The 23,836-nt window shown below is 38.1% G+C and overlaps 1 protein-coding gene and 1 long non-coding RNA gene across 4 annotated transcripts in view; one reads left to right on the top strand and one right to left on the bottom strand.

Annotated features, from left to right (window-relative positions):
- PDE7B (phosphodiesterase 7B) overlaps positions 1-7,049 on the top strand; it is a 175,290-nt gene extending 168,241 nt beyond the window's left edge. For all 3 annotated transcript variants that reach the window (XM_084514234.1, XM_084514233.1, XM_084514232.1), the window contains 2 exons: positions 1,511-1,591; positions 3,979-7,049. In XM_084514234.1, the coding sequence (XP_084370360.1) occupies positions 1,511-1,591; positions 3,979-4,196 (299 nt within the window). In that variant the 3' untranslated portion in view covers positions 4,197-7,049. The remainder of the gene's footprint in view (positions 1-1,510; positions 1,592-3,978) is intronic.
- Positions 891-15,928, bottom strand: LOC311434217. The gene is made up of 2 exons (XR_014691321.1): positions 15,813-15,928; positions 891-2,461 (listed from the first exon to the last, which is right to left on the bottom strand). It is a non-coding gene; the product is annotated as an uncharacterized lncRNA (long non-coding RNA).
- Positions 15,929-23,836: the final 7,908 nt, after the last annotated feature.

The raw sequence follows: 23,836 nt of genomic DNA on the forward strand, positions 1-23,836 counted from the left end.
AAATATACACATCAGTTAGATTTGTAGGGATCAGCTGTTCCCTGAACAATTCCTAATGCAAACCTTTCATAGAAAAATAGCTTAAACTGATCCTAAGAAATTCGAGGATCTCTGTACAGCAAAAACCTTAAAAGTGGATCATTTGAATGGGCATTTTAAAAGTCAGTTAGGAACAGAGGGAACATAATGCAACTTGATTTGTTTATATAAAGCTGGAATTGGCAAGGAACGAGATTCAAGAAAATGGCTCATGTTTAAACAATATTCATGCTCAGTTTCTCTAGAGGTTGTAACATTGGTTGAAAGGTTTCCCCCAGCGTGAGAGTTCTCAGCAACCAATTCATGCAGTTACTTTTCTAGCAACTTGGAACACACACAAAAAAAAAAAAAAGGACCATCCTTTAAGTAAGTTCTTACCATGCTAAGAAAAATCTTGTCTTTCTCAATTAAATGAGAATGTCAAATGTCAAAGACAAGATGTTGGTACAGTTTGAGCCATACATGCAAACCATTTGGAACCCAGCATACTTACATCACTGGAGTTCTCTTTTATCTGTCAAAGATTTCTTGAAGTGGGTAGAAGGGAAGAAGAGAACAAACAAGCTGCACATTTGGAAACATAAACTCACTTTGTCTCAGTGTTGATGAATAGTTCCTTTTGATTGTTTGTGAAGCTCAAAACATTTCCCTGGTATTTCCTAAATATCTAGTTAAAACTGAAAATACGCCCCTCACTTACATTTAAGAAGCTATTTCATGCTGCAGGGAGGAGAAGGGGAAAGCTTAAAAATGCACATAGTATGTACTGGGCTATAGAGGCCAACCAGCACTAAACCATTTAAGTCAAAAATCAGAGGGGACAATTAAAAAAAGCTTTTAAACAAAATCAGTGGATTTGAAGCAAAATGTTTATTTTGAGGTTGAATGTAATGTTTTGTCTGATTTATGGGAATGTTTCTTCTAAACAGCACTCACAACATCCTTATTATTAAATATATTAGTAAATAAAAAGGACAAGCAGCACAGCTTAGCTTATAGGTAGCAGGTCTCATCACTACCATACTGTGGCTAGGAAAGAGTCTATACTTCCAGGCTCCATTGAGCTGGCCTTTAACAGCAATTTTCACAAGCACACAAGAGCAACTCACACAACCATACTAACCAAGATGAGGATTTTTTTTCTAGAATATGTTTTCTGCAGTTTTCTAGTAGGAAGTGAGAGAGGCTATTTTTAAAACAAAGGTCCTCAGAACACTTAAGTGCTCACATTTAAAGTTCTTTCAAAACTCACCTTTCCTTAGAGATATTTTTCTTTCTATGCTTGCTTAGTTTCTCTGATGCTTAAAAAAAAAAGTCCAAAAAATGAAAGTACTTAGACATCTAACATGGTTTTCATTGGTGCAAGACTACAACTGATTAAATCCACATAGTTGCAGTCACCGTACAAGTCTGATGTAGGTATGGAGAACAGACATAAGTGGCAGCAAATTATTTTCTTTTTACATTGTAGGTGACCTGGAACAAAAATTTGAACTGGAAATAAGTCCTCTTTGTAATCAGCAGAAGGATACAATACCAAGCATACAAATAGGTAAGTTTTAGCTTCATCCTGTTCTCTTCATGTTTATCACAGTATGGCACAAGCTCAAACAGAAACTGAAACACGATATGCAATAAAATCCATCTGTGACATAAACCCAGTGAATCAACAGCCAAGGTCAACTTTGTGAATCCCGAACACTTGATCTAGGATTGACTTCATGAGATGACACATGACCTTACCTCGAGGATGATCAGCCAGGTGCAAGCTTATTTCAATGGAGCAGTTTTGTTATTTGCGATGATGAGAGAAAGCATCCCCACAACAGTTGAGCATACTGAGAAGCATTCCAGTTTAAAGTGGTGTCACCATAATTTTTCTGTCCAGTTTCCCACAGATTCTTCATAAACACTCCATATCACAATGCTCCTGCAGTAGCAGGTTGCTGCAGAATTGGGAGCAGGAGGTGAAAAGATGACTGATTCATTAAGAGCCTTCAGACCATATTCATTGTTCCCCTAGTAGCAGTTCTCTGGAGATTTAGGGGCAAGAAGTCAGGACACAAGTTTCTCCATCTTCCCATCTTTTTTCAGCACTTTAACTTGTCCTCCACAAACCCTGTAGAGCACTGAGCAATTTTCACTTCTTCCCTCTTGTTGCACCTTGACATCCCCACAGCCTCCCTGTGCAGGACAGCAGATTGATCTCAAGCAGGGAGCGTGACCCCAGGGCAGTGTTTGCAGAAAACTCTCAGCAGCCCAGTGGTTAGCTTGCAGTTGGTGTTCCCATAAATGTATCTGCAGTTTCACACCATATGCACAGGATGCTAAGTAGACAGCTGTGTAGCTATGCAATACTACCTGTCTCACAACTGCTAAGGTGTCTCACAAGTGCTGCTAAGGTGTTCATCTTCCTTTCCCCCTGCCAGAAAAAAAACATGAGGCAGAAACAATTATTTAAAATAAATTGTCTGATAATAGACAATACTGGTGGGCTTTTTCTCTCACATAATTGCTTGGGCAAAGCTGATTCACTTTACTAGAGAGATCAGGTTCAGCTTAACTGATGTAAAAACTTTACTGCAGCTAGGTTCAAACACCCAATAAAACTTAAACAGGGCTCATCCACATAAATAATTCATTTAGGAGCAGCAAAAAAAAAATAATATATGTATATATACAGCAAAGTTAGCCACAGCTTACAGTTTAGAGCCACCTCAGGTCACAGCTACCCACCCTGAGCTTCCCCCAGTCCCACCTGCACTGCTCACTCCCCATGAAGCTGCACAGTTTCTCTTCCATTCATGCTGGCAACTCAGCTAACAGTCCTGACATGGATGTCAATGTTCTTTAACTAGAAGAACCCGGCAGACCTCAGACACCAGCCACAGGGTTTGCAGCAATCCCCAGATAGCAATTTCATTTTGTGTCAGGCCTGTCCAGCCATTTCACAATTATAAACCCAACCATATAAAGGTTACAGCAGCCTACAGACACGTAAGACATGATGTGCAAATAAACCTACTACATTTTCTCTGTACCCATACAACAAGAAAACAGCTGTTTTTAAAACATTTGTTTTTTTTCTGAGCTCCTTTTTGTTGGAATCAAACTGCAGTTTAAATCTTAAAAGCGTTTGCATTTGTTTTCTTCTATCAAAGAGATTTTGTAACAACTCACTTAAATACAAGCCACCCCTGCATAGAGTAGGTGTTGTCGGCTGTACTCGTACAAAAGCCAACCCAAAGTTAAAGCCATTCCCCTGTGGGTCAGAATAGACAAACCTTTCTGACGCAGAGAAGCTGTGGCATAGTCTTCCCATGTGACAGTAAAGGTCAGCGCACAAATTTCAAGCACTGTCCTTGTCTGCACTCTGCAGTACAAAAGGCATCTATGACATACAGCATAGCATACAGAAGCCCTCAAGTTAATACACGCCCGGAAAGCTCTGGAATGGGAAGCAGAATAGCCACAGCAGCACTCACTGCTTTTGTAGTGATGACCTCAGGTACATGATGGTGCCCAGACACCACTACAGCCCATTCTCAGCTCTCTCAACCTAAATAAAAAAGAAACCTGTCCAAACCAACCATTCAATAAAAAGAATCATTAAATAGGAAAAAAGGGGTCATTCTAATATGTATGGAAAAAAATCACAACCATCACATGTGATTGTACGTAGGTTACTTTCTAATTTGAAATCTCAGAGTAGGATGGTCTCTGACATTATTTACACATACAGATAGATCCAGACCTTCATCATATGCGCTGGTCAGAAGTCGCCAGTTTCAAGAGAAGCTGACAACTGCTGGAGGGTTTATTGTTACTTCTCTTCAAGGTTTCTGCTACTTGTATTGCTGTATTCTCTTGAGGCACTCTCTGGGGAAATGCCCTCAGGAAATGAATTTGTTCCTCACCTGCTGTACTTTCTTTCCCCAGGGTTCATGACGTACATTGTAGAGCCACTCTTTGAGAGGTGGGCCCAGTTTACAGGAGATACCCCCTTATCTGAAAATATGCTAAACCATCTCAGGAGGAACAAGGCCAAGTGGAGGAGTTTGCTCCATAAGCAACACAGCAGTAGTAGGAGCAATGACCACTCAGGTCAAGTGACTGGCAGCCAGGAACAGACTTTAAATGAAGAAGAGACTCCTTAGTGGCAGCTTTGCACTTTTCCTTATAGCACTGCTATCTCTGTCTTGATCACAGCAGCAAGCAAAACCCCGGGGAGCTAAGAGCCTGTTGTCAAGACCATGGAAAGGGAAGAAACAGCAAAGCAGAAGCTGTAAGGGTCCTCATGAACAAACCCACGGTTCTGCTGGGTTCCTTTCTGGATCTCCTTCATCTTCCTCTCCCCCTCTTCGTTCTGCGCATGCCTGATGCCATTCGTCACTTCTGATCACGAACTGCCTGAATGCGGAGTCCCAGCCAGCAGTACTGAAGCCGGGCCAGTTACTGCTGCCATGAAGCAGGGAAGATTACTGAGAAAACAGAGGAGATAGTGGCACTCTTGGTTATGTATTCATTTACCATGAGTCATACTGTGACATATGTATATAGGCCCAGAGCACCATACACTTTCCAGTCTGGCAGCTGGGCTGCACATTAAACCACCAGCATCTTCAGAACCCAGAGGACACTGGTTGAGTGAGACAGCGCTCACAGAGGGCAGAGAGAATCTGGTTATTTTAGTAATTAAAATAAAAACCTTTTTAACTTTTGTATTCTGTGCACTAAACAGATCTATAAACCTTGGACTGAAGTTACTCTCCATATACACAACTCCAGTGTAACAAGGCTCATTTTGGTAATCATTTTTATGCCACTTTGGATAAAAGACAGGCATCTTCTCATTGCAAGGAACAGTATTCCCTCGCAAATGAAAGGGAAGGTGTTGTACAGTCTAAACCTTTAAAACATGAACAGATCTATCTTTTGAGTACTGTTTCAAGTAACATGTTTATATTCATACGTGTACATTTTCTGTAAATACGAAGCGCTACTGATTCCCATGCCAAAATACTGGAGTACTGTGGGATTGCTACCTGTAAAAACATTGGCACTGTGAACAGAATACTGTTAGTTTTAATACAAGAGAAAGCATTTGTAAATATGGTATAGAGTTTATTAATATACACCATTGTTTGTGGATAAAAGCCTTAACTTTTAGCATCCTTCATTTTCTGATAGCTGCCAAAACCATACGATTATGATTCTGAACTGCCTTTCCACTATCAAAGGTGTATCAAAGGTCATTAAGGAATGAAGTCTGGCAGGATAACTTCTTGAAAACTTCAAACACATTCCATATGGGTCCGTGCTGTTAATTCATGGCACCTTGCACATTCAGTCTAGGCAAATGCTTCACAGAGCCTGAAGTTTAAGTTCAAAAAACAAACAAACAGAAAGGTAAAAGCCAAAACCCCACAGCAACACCACATAATATGACAATTCAACACAACTAACATTTATTCTAGAGTGTGAATTTCTATTAAATAGCATAGTGATCTACAAAGCACGACATTCTAGTAATTCTGGAGTCCGATTGTTTTCTCGAGTGATGTTGTAGTGTAGCTGATATTCTCCCCCACATTCCCTACTTAGATAGCTGGCATCTAAATGCATTTATATTTTTTTTAATTTATAAAATAAAACAAAAAATCTTCAACAGACTGCTAGATCTGTCTCACTCACTGAAGGAAATAAAATACGTTCCAGGCAATCTGTTAAGAAAAATCCTTTTACCTACCGTAATAGCTGAGGAATTCTATGAACCCTATGTTCTCTTTGTTTTTGAAAGATACATGGCCTTATCTATGTCATAACCTCAGATCAGATATTCTTCTGTGAAGCTTTCCTTAAGCTTCAATCGTTTCAATGAGATTGCATTCTTGGACACTACTGTATTGCACCAAAGTGATTGCCCTCTCCCCTGCCCCCAGAAAAAACTAATTGTATTCAGTCAAAGTGCAATGTTGTTGTAAGCCCCCAGTACATCAAATCAGTATAACTCTTTTACAAAATATCTGTCCATATAATCATGTTTGGACACGATTACTTTGGACAGGCCAACAAAGAAAGCACTTAAATAGGCACTAGAAGGTGTTTGAGAAGATAATGCTCACTTAAAGAAGTGCAAGGGAGATGTAGATTTTTTTTTCCATTGCAGGGAACATTGACTTTGTTAGACAAAAATTTTGTGCGCATAAGGTGACTAATATGTTTAAAGGAAAACAAAAAGCATAAGGTTTAGTAAGGGATGTTTTAGCCTACTAATTTATTGGACATGTATCTTCAGAGAAAGGGACTGAAATCCAGTGAAATAGGAAGGTGAAATCACTAACTATGAGAAAACAAAGCATCTTGGGAGAGATGCTTTTCTTCTCCTCTACCATTTTATAAGCTGTAAGTGGTAGAAAACATTCTCCTTCCTCCCTCTTCTAAATGGGACTCACATATTAGAAGTACGATAACCATCAAAGAGAAGGAGTTGTTGTAGAATAAAATTATTTCTAACTATAGGACATAAACGCCTTTTTAACCACCTGATGGTGGGGGTGGGAGTATCACCGCTTTATGGCTTTTTAGATATATCTTTCCTTCTGACAGATTTAGGACAATTATTAGGACATTATACAAGCAGTATAATGTGCTGCCTACAAGCACTTAAGTACCTACAAAAGAATATCATTTCCCTTGTTTTGCCTTTTTACTAAGAAATTGAAGCCATTTTCCATCTAGTTCAAAGAATTTTTAAAAATGTTCTGAGGTTTAGTTAAATAAACCTGGCATCTAGCAGCATAAAAAGCTCTTGACAGACACATTGTTGTGCTGTTCCTGAGGAGCTTCCAAAAAATAGGTCCAACAGGAGAGCTTAGTGCACATCAAGATCTGCTATAGCTACAGTACAACCAAGACCTTTTCTGTAATTAGAGCCTATGGGGCCTATTACGAGACTGCTCTCACCAAGTTAAAGCTTCCTAATAAACTTTGAAAAGCTGCTCTTAAAATGAACAGGGTTTTTTGTTGTTGTCGTTGGTTTGGTTGGTTGGGGGGTTGGGGGTTTGTTGGCTTCAGTTTTTGTGGGGTTTTTTGTTTTTTCTTTTGTTTGTTTGGGGGTGAGGGTTTGGGTACACCAAGCATACTTGCTAGATTTCAATCACCTTGTCTAATGAAACAACAAATTTTTAGCATGGTTAATTTTTTATTTTTAATAAAATTGATGAAAAATAAAATTGATGAAAAAATTAATGAATTTTTTAGCATGGTTAAAATAATGCATACGTATGCACTTTCATTAAGTAAAGGTTTGACCAGCCTTTGCATTTCTAAGGGTCAACATTCTGGCCACCAACCAAAACAGGGAAAAAAAAAAAGGAGTATGAAAAATGTGTGCTTTTGAAAAACACAGACAGAGGAATAGGTGCCATTAAGTAGAGTCTATGGAGGATCTGCAGTTCTGTCTAACCTAGTATTGAACACATTGATATTTTTTGTATGAAGTATCGGTTTTTGTGGGGAAAAAAAAAAAAAGCAAAGTCACAGTATGATCAGTGAGAAGGCTGCTACCACAGTAAATGTAATAAACCAGTTTTCAAACTGCATAGTTATCTCACCAGCTTTTCTAAGCTCTGATTGAACTATTAGAAGTTTGCAGCAAAACAGACAGAATGCATGTGAGCCCTTCCGAATCGACTCTCTTGAAAAGGAGAAACACTCAAGTAGTCACTTTTTTATTTTCAGGTATCAGTCAGGATAACATACATAATTTATAGCCTTACATTCTAAGTTACTCAGCTAAGCTGTCCATAAGGTTCTCCCATTCCCCTCCTGATGCCACCACCCCCAGCTCATGGTCTACAGAGCTAATACTTAAATTTGAATTAAGATCCTGCAAATCCAAAAAAAAAAAAAGACATGCCAAAACCCAAATAAAATAATAATAAAATAATAATATTAAAAAACACACACACGGCAAGCTTCATGCCATGAATATCATGAATATGTATCCAAAATACCTTGATTGGTGCAAACTATTATTGTATTATTTGTTTCTATAATCCATCCAATATTTTAGGTACATAAACTTTAAGTGCAGAGCATAAGTTTGACTTGGATGTAAAATATATTCTGCTTATCTTTGAATTCAAGATTGTATATGTCATGTTTATTGTAAAGCATTTTATATATACATATTCACATATCTTGTACAACTCTACGGGCCAAACACTGGTCCCACCAACTTCACTGGGACCAAGAATCAGCCCCCATATGTGCGTATATATGCCATATGCATCATTCTGAAAGGAAGCACTAGATTGTGTGAAAATGCTGTGACTGCTATGCAGTGATGCCAAGAGACTTAACTGTACCTTTTTTAACATACTGCTGTAAGTATTCATCATGTCAAAGAATGACAACTAATAAATAAATAAATAAAAAAGAAAGTGTCCAAAGTTCTTTGGTATAACCAGTTGATTAGAAAGCATGTCCTTAATTTGCTGAAGACACTGGATTGTCAAGACAGCAAAACTTCTGTTGCCATCCTCCCACTGCCTCGCCTTCCTACCAACAGAGAAATCATGTCTGTTGCACTGTTTCTGAAATGAACTTCTGTCTAAATTCACCCTTAGCTTTGCTCTAGGGATGGAGTGCAAATGGATTTACCACTAAAGAAAGTATTTCTGTATCTTTCTCTTAAATATACAGTGGAAGGATTTTCAAACCTCGGGGAAAACATTTCCCTGTTTAAGTATTTAAATAACAGGGAGTTGTCTTTTACTATTGTTCCGGTCAGCATGGATTCACCAAGGGGAAATCATTCCTGACCAACCTCATAAGCTTCTATAATGAAATCACCAGCCTGATGAACAAGGGGGTAGCCGTGAATACTGTCTTCCTGGACTTCAGTAAGTTTGGACTTTCCCCTGTAGGATCCTCATAGAGAAGCTGCTGATGTATGGGCTGGATGAGCAAACAGGGAGGTGGATCCAAAACTCTGAACAGCCAGGCCCAGAGCATAGTAGTCAGTGGTGCAAAGTCTAGTTGGAGGCCAGAAACGAGTACCCCAGTGATCAATACGGGCTCTAGTCCTGTTTAACATCTCCATTAATGATCTGGACAATGTAAGAGTGCACCCTCAGCATATTCACACAAACGACCCAAAGTCAGACATGGGAGACTGACAAGAGGGCTGTGCAACCATCCACCGGGACTTTGACAGTCTGAAGAGGTGGGCTGACAAGAATCTCATGAAGTTCAACAGGGAGAAGCACAGAGTCCTGAACCTGGGGAGGAACAAACCCAGCACCAGAACATGCTGGGGGCAACCCAATTCTGCAGTAAAGGAGCTGGGAGTCCTGGGAGTCACCAGGTTGCATGAGTCAACAGTGGGCCCTTGCTGCCAGTATTCTTGGCTGTGTTAGGCAAAGTATAGGCAGCAGGTCAAGAGAAGTGATCCTTCCCCTCTACTTAGCATTGGTGAGGCCACACCTAGCATACTGTCTCATTCTGGGCCACCCAATACAAAAGAGACGTGGACATACTGGAAAGAGTCCCCCAGAGGGCTACTAAGATACCAAGGGACTTCAGCATCTCTCCTATGTTGAGTGTCAGGAAGAATTGGATCTGTTTAGTCTGGAAAAGAGGAAGCTCAGGGGAAGAATCTTATTAGTGTGTATAAATACCTGAAGTGAGGGTGCAATGAAGACAGAGCCAGGCTCTTTTCAGTGACGCCCAGTGCCAGGAGAAGAGGCTGTGGGTACAAACTGAAACACAGGAGGTTCCATATGAACACCAGGCAGCACGTCTTTACCTTGCGGGTGATGGACCACTGGCACAGGTTGCCCAGAAATGTTGTGGAGTCTCCCTCCTTGGAGATCTTCAGAAGCTGCCTGGACAGTACTGGGCACCCTGTTCTGGGTGTCTCTGCTTGAGCAGGGGGGTTGATCCAGAAGGCCTCCAGAGGGTCTTCCAGCCTCAGCCATTCTTTTCATAGAATGGCCTGCATTGGATGGTACCTTAAAGATCATCTAGTTCCCACCCCACTGCCACAGGCAGGGATGCCACCCACTGGATCAGGTTGACCAAGGCCCCATCCAGCCTGGCTTTGAATTCTGCGATTCTCTGGTTCAGTTCCAGTATCTAGTTCTCCTTAATATCACTGCTCAGTTTTAATTTCACTTCTCATTTGTGGACCGTGTTATTTATGATACATGCAACATATATGAGCTTTGTGAACTTTAACTGAAAATATTAAAAGCATTGACATTCTCCACAGGTGCATGCTTCTAAGTGAAAAATGTTATTGCTGATAGACATTTTGCCACTGCTGGGACTCTTCTTGTTGATTTTGATACGCTTCTAAAGCCAGAATTTATCCATTACCTCAAAGTCTTTAGAAACAATGCTCACAGTTTGTGCAGAGCATATGCCACAACAGAGTCAAATATAGGAGCAGGAAATATCTTTGGTTTCAGTGTTATTTAGACAGTATTTTAAATGCACTCTCTGGAAGGAAAAGAAAAAAAAAAAAAAAAAAAAAAAAAAAGAGAGAGAGAGAGAGAGAGAAAGAAATCCTTCAGAATCATAAGAAAAAGCATTTCCATATGTCCCTGAATGCAAGCTGGATTGCAGAACAGATTCTAGAAGGAAACCCCTTGGAGATCTGTCCTATATATGGATGGAGTTGTGATGGTTTCTCCAGAAATTTTACATTGTCAGCATTGGAAAACCACTCAGAATGTTCCAGAATGGATTTTAGCAGTGTTAGTTTCAACAACAGCTAAGTCAATACATCTTCCTACTGTGCATAGCCACTGTCTGTACAGATGTTGATGTTTAATGGTTCAATACAAATATAACGTAGGCTAGCATGTTGAAATGAATCACCAAACTTAACAGCAAAAGAAAAATTAATAATATGACTAAAAAAATAAATATAATTGAACAGACAGATTGAGAGCTTCTGTTTTCCCAAATCCTAGCAAGGGAAAACAAAGTAAAAATTAAAAAAAAAAAAAAAAAAAAAAAAGGAAGTCGCTGCGACAAAAAAACATTTAAATTCGGCTATGTGTTTAAAGGTTAAAGGGTGCTGAACATTTACATAAACAAAAAGAAAATCCATGGATAAAAACAAGTATTACTAAAATCATAACCTTGTAGAAAATGTACTGTACATAAATCAAGCTTTGGTCTAGAGCAAAACTTTCATGCCCTACTAATGCAGGTCAGGAACTGTTACAGTCCAAATCCAAAGCTTTTACTTGTATATTCAGAGGATTCCTGTGAACTTAGTTCATGCATAAGCATGCTCATGAAAGAAATGTAGCTCCAAAGAAAATAAAACTAGCGTTGGATCTATACATGTATTTGATACCTGGCCTCGTTTCTATAACAGGACCTATCAACACCTGGAGGCAAACTCAGGGCTACTCACTGCAGGCAATCAAAATCCAAAGAAAATAGGAAGTACTAAAACATATGGTAGATTCAGGGTCAGATTCAAGAAGACATTACTTTTTCCCCAAAGACCACTTTATTTGTATCTTGCACATTTTGTATTGGATAAATATATTTCAATGCAATTATTAGAAAGCAAAAAGCTTAGGAAGAAGTGTTTGCTTAGGAAAAAGTGTAGGAAGAGAGCCTGAATTTAATCTTTCTTTGCCACACCTTTCCTCTGCACGAGATTTAAACATACCAGTACGTAACCTTGCATTACCAACAGCCTTTATTTTCTTTCTGAGCAGTTCCGTTATGTAAGCCTACATGTTTACAGAACCTGGCCTTTCAGATATAGGATGCTTACAAAACAATCAGCCATTTTTTGCTATTATAGCTCAAAAGTCACGTTGTACATGAAATGCTAGCTAAAGATGAACTCTATTTATTTTCACTTTGGTAACGTTTTGGAGCACTCTACTACTAGACCAGAACCCTACAAGAGATATGAACAATACTGCTATGCTGCTTCTACCACAAGTCTTCACAAAACATGCAATTTAATAACAAATTCATGTTACTTCAAAACTCAAAAGAAAACCACCACAGATCCTGTGGAGAACTAGATCTGAAAGGAAAGCATTTATTTTAATGATAAAGTAGTTAATCTCCTTCAACTTTGTGGAAAAAGTGAACTGATCAGACATAAGTATGTTTAAAAATGTATATACATTTTGCTGTTTTCTTCTGGGAAAGAGTTTACTCCTTCGCTAGTCCAACTACAGTTCATTCTTTCTGGTACCTCAGTATCATTAATTTAAAGGGGGAACTTACATCATCACTCTTGAGTTACTTGACAGCTTAGAGTTTTGCCTGTGGGTGTTATATTGCTCTCAGGAACATCTTATATAATAATGCAGATGTCATTTTTCAGCTGGCACAGCACATCTACAAACTTAAATTTTACTGAGATCCATCAGAGTATGGATTCTTCTTAAAGCTCTGCAAATGAGCAGAGTTGCACTTTCAGAAGTAGCACAGACTCCTCCCTCTGAAACTGAAAGTACTTTTAAAGTGTAAAAGATACAAATACCTTTAATAAAAAGCTGGTCTCTTTGTGAAATAAGCTATGATAAATACATTAGAAAATAAACATACTTCAGAGCTTCCTGCAGGAAGTAACATAAGGAACTCCTAATTCGACTGAGAAAAAGGAAAGAGAAATAACTTCTCATTTTCTGAGAGGTAACTCAGCCAAGAAAAATCTCTTAGAAAGTTCACCTAACAGATTCATATACCTGAGACCTGAGCTTTTAAATGTAATAAGTTTTGATCGTCTAGAACTCATAGGGAGTTTTGGTGTGGTTTTTTTGTTTTGTTTTGTTTTTTGGGGGGGGAGGGAGAAAACAAGGTGTTGTTTATATTTCTGTACTCTGTAGAGAATTTACTTTAAAACTACTTTTTAGGCTATAGTATAGAGAACAAGTAATGAAAAGTCATCACTTCCTATTGTAGGTGTCATGCTCACTGTTGAAATGAACTCTCACTTAAGTTATTCTAGCTTTCACTTCCTGCTACTGGTTACTATTATGTTTCTCTCTGTCAGAAAAAGAGTTTTTTAGTACCTTATTTATTATTATTTCTCTTCATGCATTCACAGCCATATCATTTCAATGTAAACAGAAACAGACATTCTGTTTCTGAAAAATACCAGGCACAAATTATAAGTTCATAGAATCATAGAATATCCTGAGTTGGAAGGGACCCTCAAGGATCATCAAGTCCAACTCTTGACACCGCACAGGTCTACCCAAAAGTTCAGACCATGTGACTAAGTGCACAGTCCAATCTCTTCTTAAATTCAGACAGGCTTGGTGCAGTGACCACTTCCCTGGGGAGCCTGTTCCAGTGTGCAACCACCCTCTCTGTGAAGAATCCCCTCCTTATGTCAAGCCTAAATTTCCCCTGCCTCAGCTTAACCCCGTTCCCGCGGGTCCTGTCACTGGTGTTAATGGAGAAAAGGTCTCCTGCCTCTCGACACCCCCTTACAAGGAAGTTGTAGACTGTGATGCACAATTGTGCACAAATGTGTCTTCACACAATTTGAAGAGAACTCCTTTATCGCTTTCCATCCAGCTGTACTAGAACGTACTCTGTTTCCGAGGACCTAATTTACTACAGTATTATCATTTGCCATCACTCCCATCTTCACTATTTCTCAAAATTAAAATATTATTATTTTTTTAATTATCCACAAATTCATTACTAAAAGCATGTTAATCTAGGTTAATCTCATTAACCTAGAAGAATTCCCTATAATCCTAGCGGAAACACTTCCTTACTTGCTATTATGTGGCATTTAATCAGTTCTACATCTATTTAACATGTATTTTATGGATAATATGAATGCTATATTTTAATTAACAATACACTTTATATTACAGCTATTTTTTGTCAAACATGATTTAAAATATCTATTTCCTAACAAAGATACATTAGATTAATCCAGTAATTACCTAGACATTTCCAAAGCTGCAATAGGATCTCACCATACATATTCAATCTTTTTGCCTAGAACTAGACACGTTAATTGACTTATAGTTACCCATTTTACTCTACTTAAAAAGAAAATTTAGATACCACAATAGTTTTCCAAGGTTTATTCAAAACGAACATACAAGGCCAGAAGCCTCCTTCAGCCAACTTCTTTAGAAATTTCAGATTCACACTGTTTAAGCATCCACAGTTCAAGGTTTGTTTGTCTTTTTATTTCACTCCTAACTATCAAGATTTAACTTATTCCTCCATTAGAAAAGAATTACTTAAAGAAGAATTGCTTAAAAAGTGACTTTTTTTTTGAAGTAAATACTTTTTTTTTCCCCCTAAAATCTATGCAATTAGTGAGACTTCAATTCTTGTTTAATCATCTGATCAGCAATAACTTTCAAATTAAAGCACAAGTGACCATTACCACACGTGATGTTCATGACCCTCAACTCACATCAGATCAGCTCTTCACAATTAATTTTGCTCAGTGAAGGTCTGACCACACATCACTGGTCTTGATTATAATGGAGATCTGTATGCTAGAGAATAAGGACTTGGTCCTATGATCACAATGCAACCTCCTTCCTCCATAGCTCTTATTATGCTAGAAGGAGGACTATGGGAAAGAAAAAGATAGCAAATTTGTACAGCTGTGTAGAAGTAGAGCAAGTTTCTGTGGGTTCCCCAGGCAACTACTAGCTTAGGGTATTCTCAAGCTCAGGCTATTCTCCTAGCAACAGCTCTACTAGCTCACAAAGCACGTAGTGGGATCTCCCTAATTCTGTTTGTTTAGCTTACCAGATGTTAATATTCCTTTATTTGTGACCTCAAAATTCTAATTCAACATTGTAAGAAACATAATACTGACAAATTAAGTTATAGAGCAAACTATTTTGTAGAGATCAGTTTTACTAGCAGCCTTTTTGTTCTAACATACAAAACACAAAGTACATGTATACTCTTCACAGCTTTAAAAAGTCTATGCCATTACTGAGAAATAACTAAAGGACTGAAGACATACTAGAAGATTTGGAGAAAAAAAAAATAGACCTTTGTAGAACCACAACAAGCAAAACCTTATTATAATCTGTATAAACACAGACAGGGAATACAAGAGGAATAGAAGCAAACACAACCATTTCAAAAACATTTGAATGGTCAAAAGGGCAGATAAGGAACAGGAGCTGCTGATAATGCTCACATTTCACCTGAGTCGAATCAAAGTAAAACTTCAAACTACATATTTTTATTATTACAAAACACACTGACTTTCAGATTACTTTCCCACTATACATGCTGGTACAGTAGCTCCTAACTTAACAAAATTAAAAACAAGAACATTGAGTTTGACCTTTATTCAGAAACACTTCCTCACAAGCAAAGAGCGTAACAAAAACAGTCTGGTTTATCAAGTCTGCCTCAGTAGATGGCAGTCAAATACGGTATACAATTCAAGCAATATAATTGCTAGAAAAAGGGTAATGGAAGAAAGACAACTAAAATACCATCTGGACAAAGTAAGTAACAAACTGTGGAATGCACATACAGAATAACAGCAATCTGAAAGACAAAGAAAAAACTCACCAGTAGTAGCACAGACAACCACCCTCAATGACAACTACTGTGGTTTTGTAACTTTTAAAGGATATTTCTACAGTTCTCACTACCTTAAAAAGAAAAAAAAAAAAAAAAGGAACAAATACAGTCTGTGTACTATAAGATCACAGTGCATCAAACAATCATAAGGCAACAACACAATGTGAAGAAACTAAAACTAAGCTTACTTTGAATTTCTCTGTACTCCTTTTACCCAGCAGCTGTTGCTCAGTGGCTTGCTCTGCATTACAGCAGGTGGCTCTAATTCTGAAACACAAGGCAGAAACAGACACCTTCACTTAAATGTTGCAGCCAAGCTAAAAGCTTTATTTTATTTCTAGATTATGTTCTACAAATTCAGCAAATTATCATAAAACTAACTTCAGGAAGATGAAATCTTTCTGTTTTCAGCTTAGTCTCTTGCAGCAGACCGATGGACCATATCCCAAGTTCTTCATAGTTCAAGGTGAACTATGGTATGGTACAGGTTAGGTATGCTTATTTAATCTGGAGACAAATGCTGTGTTAAGTTCCACTGCAGCAACTCTGATGAAATCAATAGTGATGCAGAAGCATCAGTGAAAGTTAACACTTTCTGCAAACTTACTGCAAACTTACTCTTATTTAGTCTTAAGATTGCACCTAAATTTGTTCAAATCATTATTTACACATAAAGAGCAAAGGGTGTACATACTGATAGGAGCAAAGTATAATCTTTCATCTGAAAAAAAAAAATGTAATTTTTTTATGCCAGATGGTCCCTTTGATATTGAATCAGAAAGTAGCAACGTATTTTCTCTAGTAGAATCTAAAAGTTATTCATAAAAATCCATTCAATTCAGGGGCAATTCTCATTACTTATGTACCACATCACAGACAGAAATTTTCTCCGAGTCTTTTTAACATGGGATATGAGAGGATATTTCTTCAGGAAAAGCTTTCTGCTAGAAAAGCTCTTTAATTCACCATATAAAATTTTCTGTCTGTTCTAGATGCTAAACATGGAGGGAAACGAAGTAGCAAGTTTATTTTGTGCATAAGAATAAATTAGCCTGATGTTGAGTTTTTATTGATCCAAGTACAATAAATATAGTTCTTTTATACTAAATGAACTATAAGAAAAACACTAGTAAATTAGAAACATGTGCCTCTACAATCTAGTGAGAATCGCTAAAAGATACAAATGTAAAGGGATTTACTGTTAGACCTATTACCAACAAAATAAAATTATTTAAATTTAAGATTTACAGCATAGATCTGGTAAGACACTGCTCTCTTGTGGTTAAGTACGTACAGTTCAGCCACGGAATATATGAAAGATTTTCATCAAATATTTTCAGAAACTTCAGAAACTTTCAGAAACTTCAAAGTTGTTTTACTCTAAGGTGTTTTTTGCTGGTAAGCGAGTTTATCACAGCCAGTTCTAACTCCACCCCTGCACGCCATGTTACTGCTGCCTAAATATGGTAATTCAGGCTCCTGCTTTTGGTTCTCTGACCCATGGAAATTAAATACTTCTATTAGTCTTAAACAAGAAGTTTGAGTATTTCTATTCCAATATCAACAAAAATGAAAGTCTGAACGCTTCTGCTCACACATGTAAATAACCTGCTCTTAGAGCCTTCTGCAGCCTTTAAGGCAAACAACCTGAACAAAAATGTAAAGAGGACTACATATATATAGCTGGAACAAACGGACTCCATTGTTTTTCTTTCAACAAACAAATCAAATCCCCATTGCAGAAGGAACAATCCTGCTGACAGGATTATTGGGAAAAATAATGAATATAAGAAGAATGGTCTTTTGATTATTATAAGTAGTTGTTAGAACTAATTCTCTAAATAAATAATGCTCTGGAAACTAACGTCTAGCACAATCAAGAATGTCTCTCAGCTGAGTAGCTAGATAATAGCTAAAACAAAGCTGTGATATTGCAAGTCAAACAACTACTCCAAACTCCAACTGCAAAACATTAACATTTGAATTTAAAGAAAAAGCTCTCTTAAACAACACAGGTTTTAGAAACCTCATTTATGCTAGGATGGCAAGTTCAAATTTTAGGTGTTTCCATGTACGTTTGAATGAATTAGGATTCATATTCACAATTAAGTGCCCAAATTTCCCAAATAGGTTCATCAAGTCTTCTGAATTAGAAACTATTCTTGACAAATTAAGTTATCTGGTTTTCAGTCAATTATTTTCTAGTTCTGTTAAACATAGGTCAAATGATTTTATTTATTTGTAACTGAATTAAGGATACATTGGTTAGTATCAGTTATCTTATACTAATATATAGAAGATAAATGCTCTTCTATCTTTATATGTTGTGTGTTATATATAATAAATAGTTATTTTATAAACACATGCCCACAGATGAACAGACAAAACAGTCCTTTGCCAAATAATTATAGATACAAAAAAATCATTATAAAATGGATGATAAATAGAAATTATTTTTTTCAGTGACTGGTATTAAAGGGAGAAAATATTTCTGAAGCACAATCATTTGAAAATAAGCTGGGCAAATAATACTAAAAAGGATAAAATATTTCCGAAATGGATACAGCTGTCTTCTTTAGCCTTTACCCACAACATAATTTTATATATTTTTGAAACTATTCCAGCAGTTAGACAGCGGGCTTGTAAACAAAATGGTCTAAGCTGTACGTATGGAGCATGATATACATGGATATAAACCACTGAAACATTTACAAACACCAAGAGATGAAAAGGCTTTTCAAGAACCCTTCCAGACTGCGCCTTACACATCACATAGAACTAAGGGAGAGAGTTCAGAGGAGGGCTAAAAAAAGATTAGAGTGGAGCATCTGTCGTACAAAGACAGGCTGAGAGTACTGGGCCTGTTTAGCCTGGAAAAGAGAAAATGGAGATCACATTAGTGTATATAAATATCTGAAGGAAGGGTGTGAAGAGGATGAAGTGCCAGCCCAGAAGCCGTACCACAGGGTGCAGTCCTTCAGAAACACACTGCTCCAGCATGGGCTGCTCTCCACAGAGCAGCACAGGAAGCTTCTCAGATGAAAGGAGCTTCATCTGGGGTAAAAATCAGGCACGTTTTATAACTTTTATACGTCTTACCCGTAAGAAGGCATAGGACAAGGGGAAATGGTCTTAAACCAGAAGAGGATAGACTAGGCATTAGGAGGAAATTCTTCACTGTAGAAGGGTGGTGAGGCACAGGTTGCCCAGAGAAGCTGTGGATGCCCCATCCCTGGAGGTGTTCAAGGCCAGGCTGGATGGGGCCTTGGCCAAGCTGATCTGGTGGGTGACATCCCTGCCTATGGCAGGGCGGGATTGGAGTTAGATGATCCTTAAGGTCCCTTCCAACGCGAGCTGATCTTGGAGGCCAGTGTCCCCCAGGGGTCAGTACTGGGTCCAGTCTTGTTCAACTTATTCATCAGTGATCTGGATGATGGAAAGGATGTGCACCTTCAGCAAGTTTGCTGACAACACAAAGCTCGGAAGAGTGGATAATACTCCAGAGGGCTGTGCTGCCATTCAGAGGGACCTCGACAGGCTGGAAAGTTGGGCGGAGGGGAACCTCATCAGGTTCAACAAGGGCAAGTGAAGGGTCCTGCACTGAGGGAGGAATAACCCCAAGCACCAGTACAGGCTGGGGGCTGACCTGATGTGGGGTTAATTGTGGACATCAGGCTGACCATGGGCCAGCAACGTGCTCTTGTGGACAGGAAAGCCAACAGTATCCTGGGCTACATTCAGAAGAGTGTTGCCAAAAGGTCAAGGGAGGTGATCCTCCCCCTCTACTCAGCCCTGGTGAGGCCGCACCTGGAGTATTGTGTCCAGTTCTGGGCTCCCCAGTACAAGAGGGACATGGAACTACTGGAGCGAGTCCAGAGGAGGGCTACTAAGATGATGAGAGGACTGGAGCACCTGTTGTACGAGGACAGGCCTGTTTCCAGGCCTGTTTAGCCTGAAAAAAGAGAAAACTGAGGAGAGATCTCATTAATGTATATAGATATCTGAGGGTGGAGCCAGTCTTTTCAGTTGTGCCCAGGAACAGGACAACAGGCAACGGGCACAGACTGAAGCACAGGAAGTTCCAGCTGAATACGAGAGGGCACTTCTTTACTGTGAGGGTGACAGAGCACTGGCACAGGCTGCCCAGAGAGGCTGTGGAGCCTCCTTCTCTGGAGATATTCAAAACCCTCCTGGATGCCATCCTGCAAAATGTACTCTAGGTGATCCTGCTCACCATTATTGGACGAGGTGATCTTCAGAAGTCCCTTCCAACCTCAACCATTCTGTGTTTCTTTGACGTGTCAGTCAAACTGCAAGAAACAAAACCAGAATTGTTTATATAAACGGGTAAATGTAACAAGACATAGCGCATGTCTTTCTTCTTTTTATAACTTGAGTTTTTCAATCCCACAACATGTCCATTATTTTTGATAACTTTTCTAGATTCTTCATTTTCTTACAAAATCTCTTCTATGCTTACTTTCTGATACTTGTCTGTTTTTATTATGCAATTTACAGTAGCTTCAGCTTCATACTTCAACAACACTTGAAAAATGAAAGTTTCTCTCTATATACATTGGTGATTTACAGCAGGTATCCTATTCCTTCTAGTTAAGCTGCATACTTCCAACACAAATCTTTGAAATTAAATTGGATAATTTTAAGTACAGTGAGGGTCTCTGAGGGAAGCTCATATATTTATCACTATGAAATTTACCTATTTCCAGTTTCTCAGAGGCAGAACTATTTTTGTTAATTAAAGCCAGCATACTTGCTGATGAAACTGATGGTTTCAGTGTGCCTTTTTTATAATAGATGCTCTCTTCTTACTTTTAACATGTTTCTTTTATCCCCTGAGCATTAATATTCTCTTTTAATAATCCATATAGTTTAGAAACAGTAAATCTTGAAGGAGACAGTGTCCAAGGTAGGCAGTCTGACTGTGTTAACCCAGGAAGAAATATTGAGACAAGAGGTTGGTCAGTTATCTGAATGGGATATAACTAGAAAATGTATATTCTACAAAACATGTGCCGTTGCATGCAAGCAGTAGTGTAACAAAGCAAAAAAATTTAGTACCTTTGTTGCAGAAACATGACAATGACTTCATTTCTAAATTATACTAAATTATGTAAGTACAGCAAAAATATAGCTGAATAAGAAGCACACACCCACCTTGTATAGATTTTATCCATGAAAAAAAAGATTTTCAAAAGTTTTTGAAAAAGAAACAAAAGTTTGAGCTTTAAAATAGAACTGAGAAAGGATAGTGTGTTCCTTTCAAATACCTCCAAAAATATGAATCAGTTCAGTAGTTTGGAACTCAAACAGAATCACAAAATCAATTAGTGTCCTTTTAGTCCTATAAACCTTTTAACTATCATTTAGCCTCTACAAAGTCAATTATGAAAAGTTCACTTTAAAGGTAGTTTGAAAGAATTTGGTAATTAATGCCTAGACTTACACTTCAAAAGTCTCAAGAAGCATTTTCTGTATCTGGCAAAAATTTTCCTAAACAAGATAAAAGGGAAAAGAATGAGCTGTGGGCTGACACATGAAGAAAAATTTATGAAATATCAGGCATATAAAGAATATAAAGCAGGATAAATAATACATGTATGTGAAAACCTGCTTGGTTTTACAGTCTGGAACCCTGTCAGTTTCCAAATTCTAGAGGTTTGTCATTAAAACTTTAAGAGAACCATCAAGCCTTCAAGCCTAAATCAAATCCCTAAAGGAACTGTTGTTCATATCAGTTCTTTTCAAAAACCTTAGCACAATTGTCAAGATGTTTCAGCTGATGCTAGCTGACCTTGTATATTAAGTAACTTACTCTAACTGTGATTCTATAATAAGTTATTATTAAATTATATTGAAGAACATTTTTTATATTTTATAACAAATCTTGTATTTACAACATAAAATCTCAATGCCTAAATGAACAGATAAAAAATAAAGTTATTATTTATTAATACTCATTAAACTATACATTAGACTGTACATAGCAATACACTCTCAATGCCAAACTGTTCAGCATCATGAATACTAATGCCTGAGAAAGAAAAAAAAAATAATTACTAATATTAAGGACAATACTGTTTAGGAAAACAACAGTATTTTCTCACTTAGAGTTGTAATAATAAGGTCTTGCATCTTAAAACAACTCTTTAGCCACAAGTTGCTGAATCAAATCATGCCAATGACTGAGGATAATCTGAATCTCAAATTCTCACTCGTTTCTCCCATCCCAGTGGGGTTATAATGCCTATTTTGGCCACTAGCACTGTTACTAACCAGTTATTTGCCTGCAGGGCTTACCCCAAGAGTTCAGATGAGGAAGGCAAAGTCTAACCTTTTTAACAAGATACCTTTGTCAATTAGGTTTTTGCAAGAGCCCCGTTTATAATTATTTTAGTAGGACTAAAGAACAATGTAATCAGTTCCTGAAAAGAGGAGTAGACTGAGGGCAGCAGATACTGTTGCATATTCTCAGCTGTGCTTTTCCCCCATACTCTGTAGCTAAAAAGGCAGACATAACAAGTTACATTTAAGTTGTTTGTCACAGGTAATAAGTATCAAGACAGGTCTTCTATTTTATGGGAATTTGTCAGCAAAAGTGATATTCTTACAGTTCAGGTAATTTAATTCTATTTGTGAGTCTCCTCACTCAACTCCTGTATTGCCAGGAGTTGCATTGCCATTGAGCAGTTCATCCAGGGACCACATGTAGACAAGTTTATTTGTAGGTAAGCAGGGCACGGATAACTTTAGACAACATCAAGTTGCTTCCAAGCTGCTGATACGGATGTTCTGGTCAAAAAAAAATAAGATGATAAATAAGATGATTAATTCTGAAAGAGAAAAAAATCTCCTCTGCAAGGGGTGCTTACATTTTCATTACTGAACATCACTGTAAATTTTGCAACTTCTTGGTATTGAAAACTGTTAGATGTTAGCAGATATCTCTCCCAAACTTCTCGAGGTATGCCAGGGTTCATCGCCTCATCAAATTTACAGCTAGAACTATTTAAAACAAAGAATCTGTTCTCTTAACATACGTAGGCAGTACATAGCTGGGGAACAAAAAATCCAACACAGGGCCATGACTTTCCCCCACAGCTCTAAGGAAGCATATCAGCTATACGGACTACTTTGTAGTAGCACAATTCACTTTGACACAAAAATCAGAGATACTACCCAATAACCTGGAGGGCCAAACAGCTCATTAAAATTTCTAGATGCTTCTGAAGTCTGGCACTAGGTACTTGGCTTAAGTGACATCAAGAGAAATTGTGGAGAGAATTCCTTTCTAAAGTTCTGGGAATCCACTTTCAAATCCAAAATCCCTGCTGTGAACTGCAGTCTGGAGAGAACAGAAGATATACACACAGAGTCCGAAATAATAGTTCTTCCCAAAGAAAAGAAACTACTGATCACATAAAGCAATTGACACAGAAAAGACTACACTGTCCAGAGCTTTCCAGATTTACAAAGTCTCTCAGCAGGAATTCCACCTTAGCATTTGTCAGTCTCAAGAGAATGGTCACAAATGCAGGGAGTCTCTGGCTCTACGGAGGCTGGCATAGCAGAAGAGGGAGCTTGCTCCACCTCTTCACACTTCATATGCTGAAAAAAAGGGAGCTCTTTCACAAGCTTTACTCTCAACAGGACCCCCTTGCCCTCATATCCTTTTTTGCAGGTGCCCACGGACTTCCTTCACAGTTGTTCCCTGCTGCCCTAGTATTTCAGAGACCAGAGCGGCAGACAAAAGACAACAGAGAGCTTTGATAGAAGAGGTTAAGATTACTAAGCAGAGGGGCAAGCTGGCTATTCTGTGAGGATTTCACAGCAGTTCTGAGGCTTAGGTAGAGAATGTAGAAAATGTGTATTTTAAAAGCAGTGAGAAAGGTAAGGTCAGGCTGTTATGGAGTGCGAAAAGAATGAGAGAACGTAATAAAGTATAAAAATCACTAAATTCAAGAAAAAACATCTAGGACACATGATTTAAGAAATGAAGTATTTGTTGTGGTTAAGCACCCAGCCTCACAGCTGAAAACAGGACAACAGTTAAATCACGAGCTTCAATTTTAGTCAAAAGGTAACTTCTGGAATTAAAACAAAAGTATGGGATTTGAACAGTTGCCTCTAGTAATTGTACAAATAAGACTTGGCAGTAACAGGGAATCCAGATGTCATTCTATTCTGTGTAAGG

This window comes from Aythya ferina, assembly GCF_964211825.1.
Source record: "Aythya ferina genome assembly, chromosome: 3".
Classification (NCBI taxonomy): domain Eukaryota; kingdom Metazoa; phylum Chordata; class Aves; order Anseriformes; family Anatidae; genus Aythya; species Aythya ferina.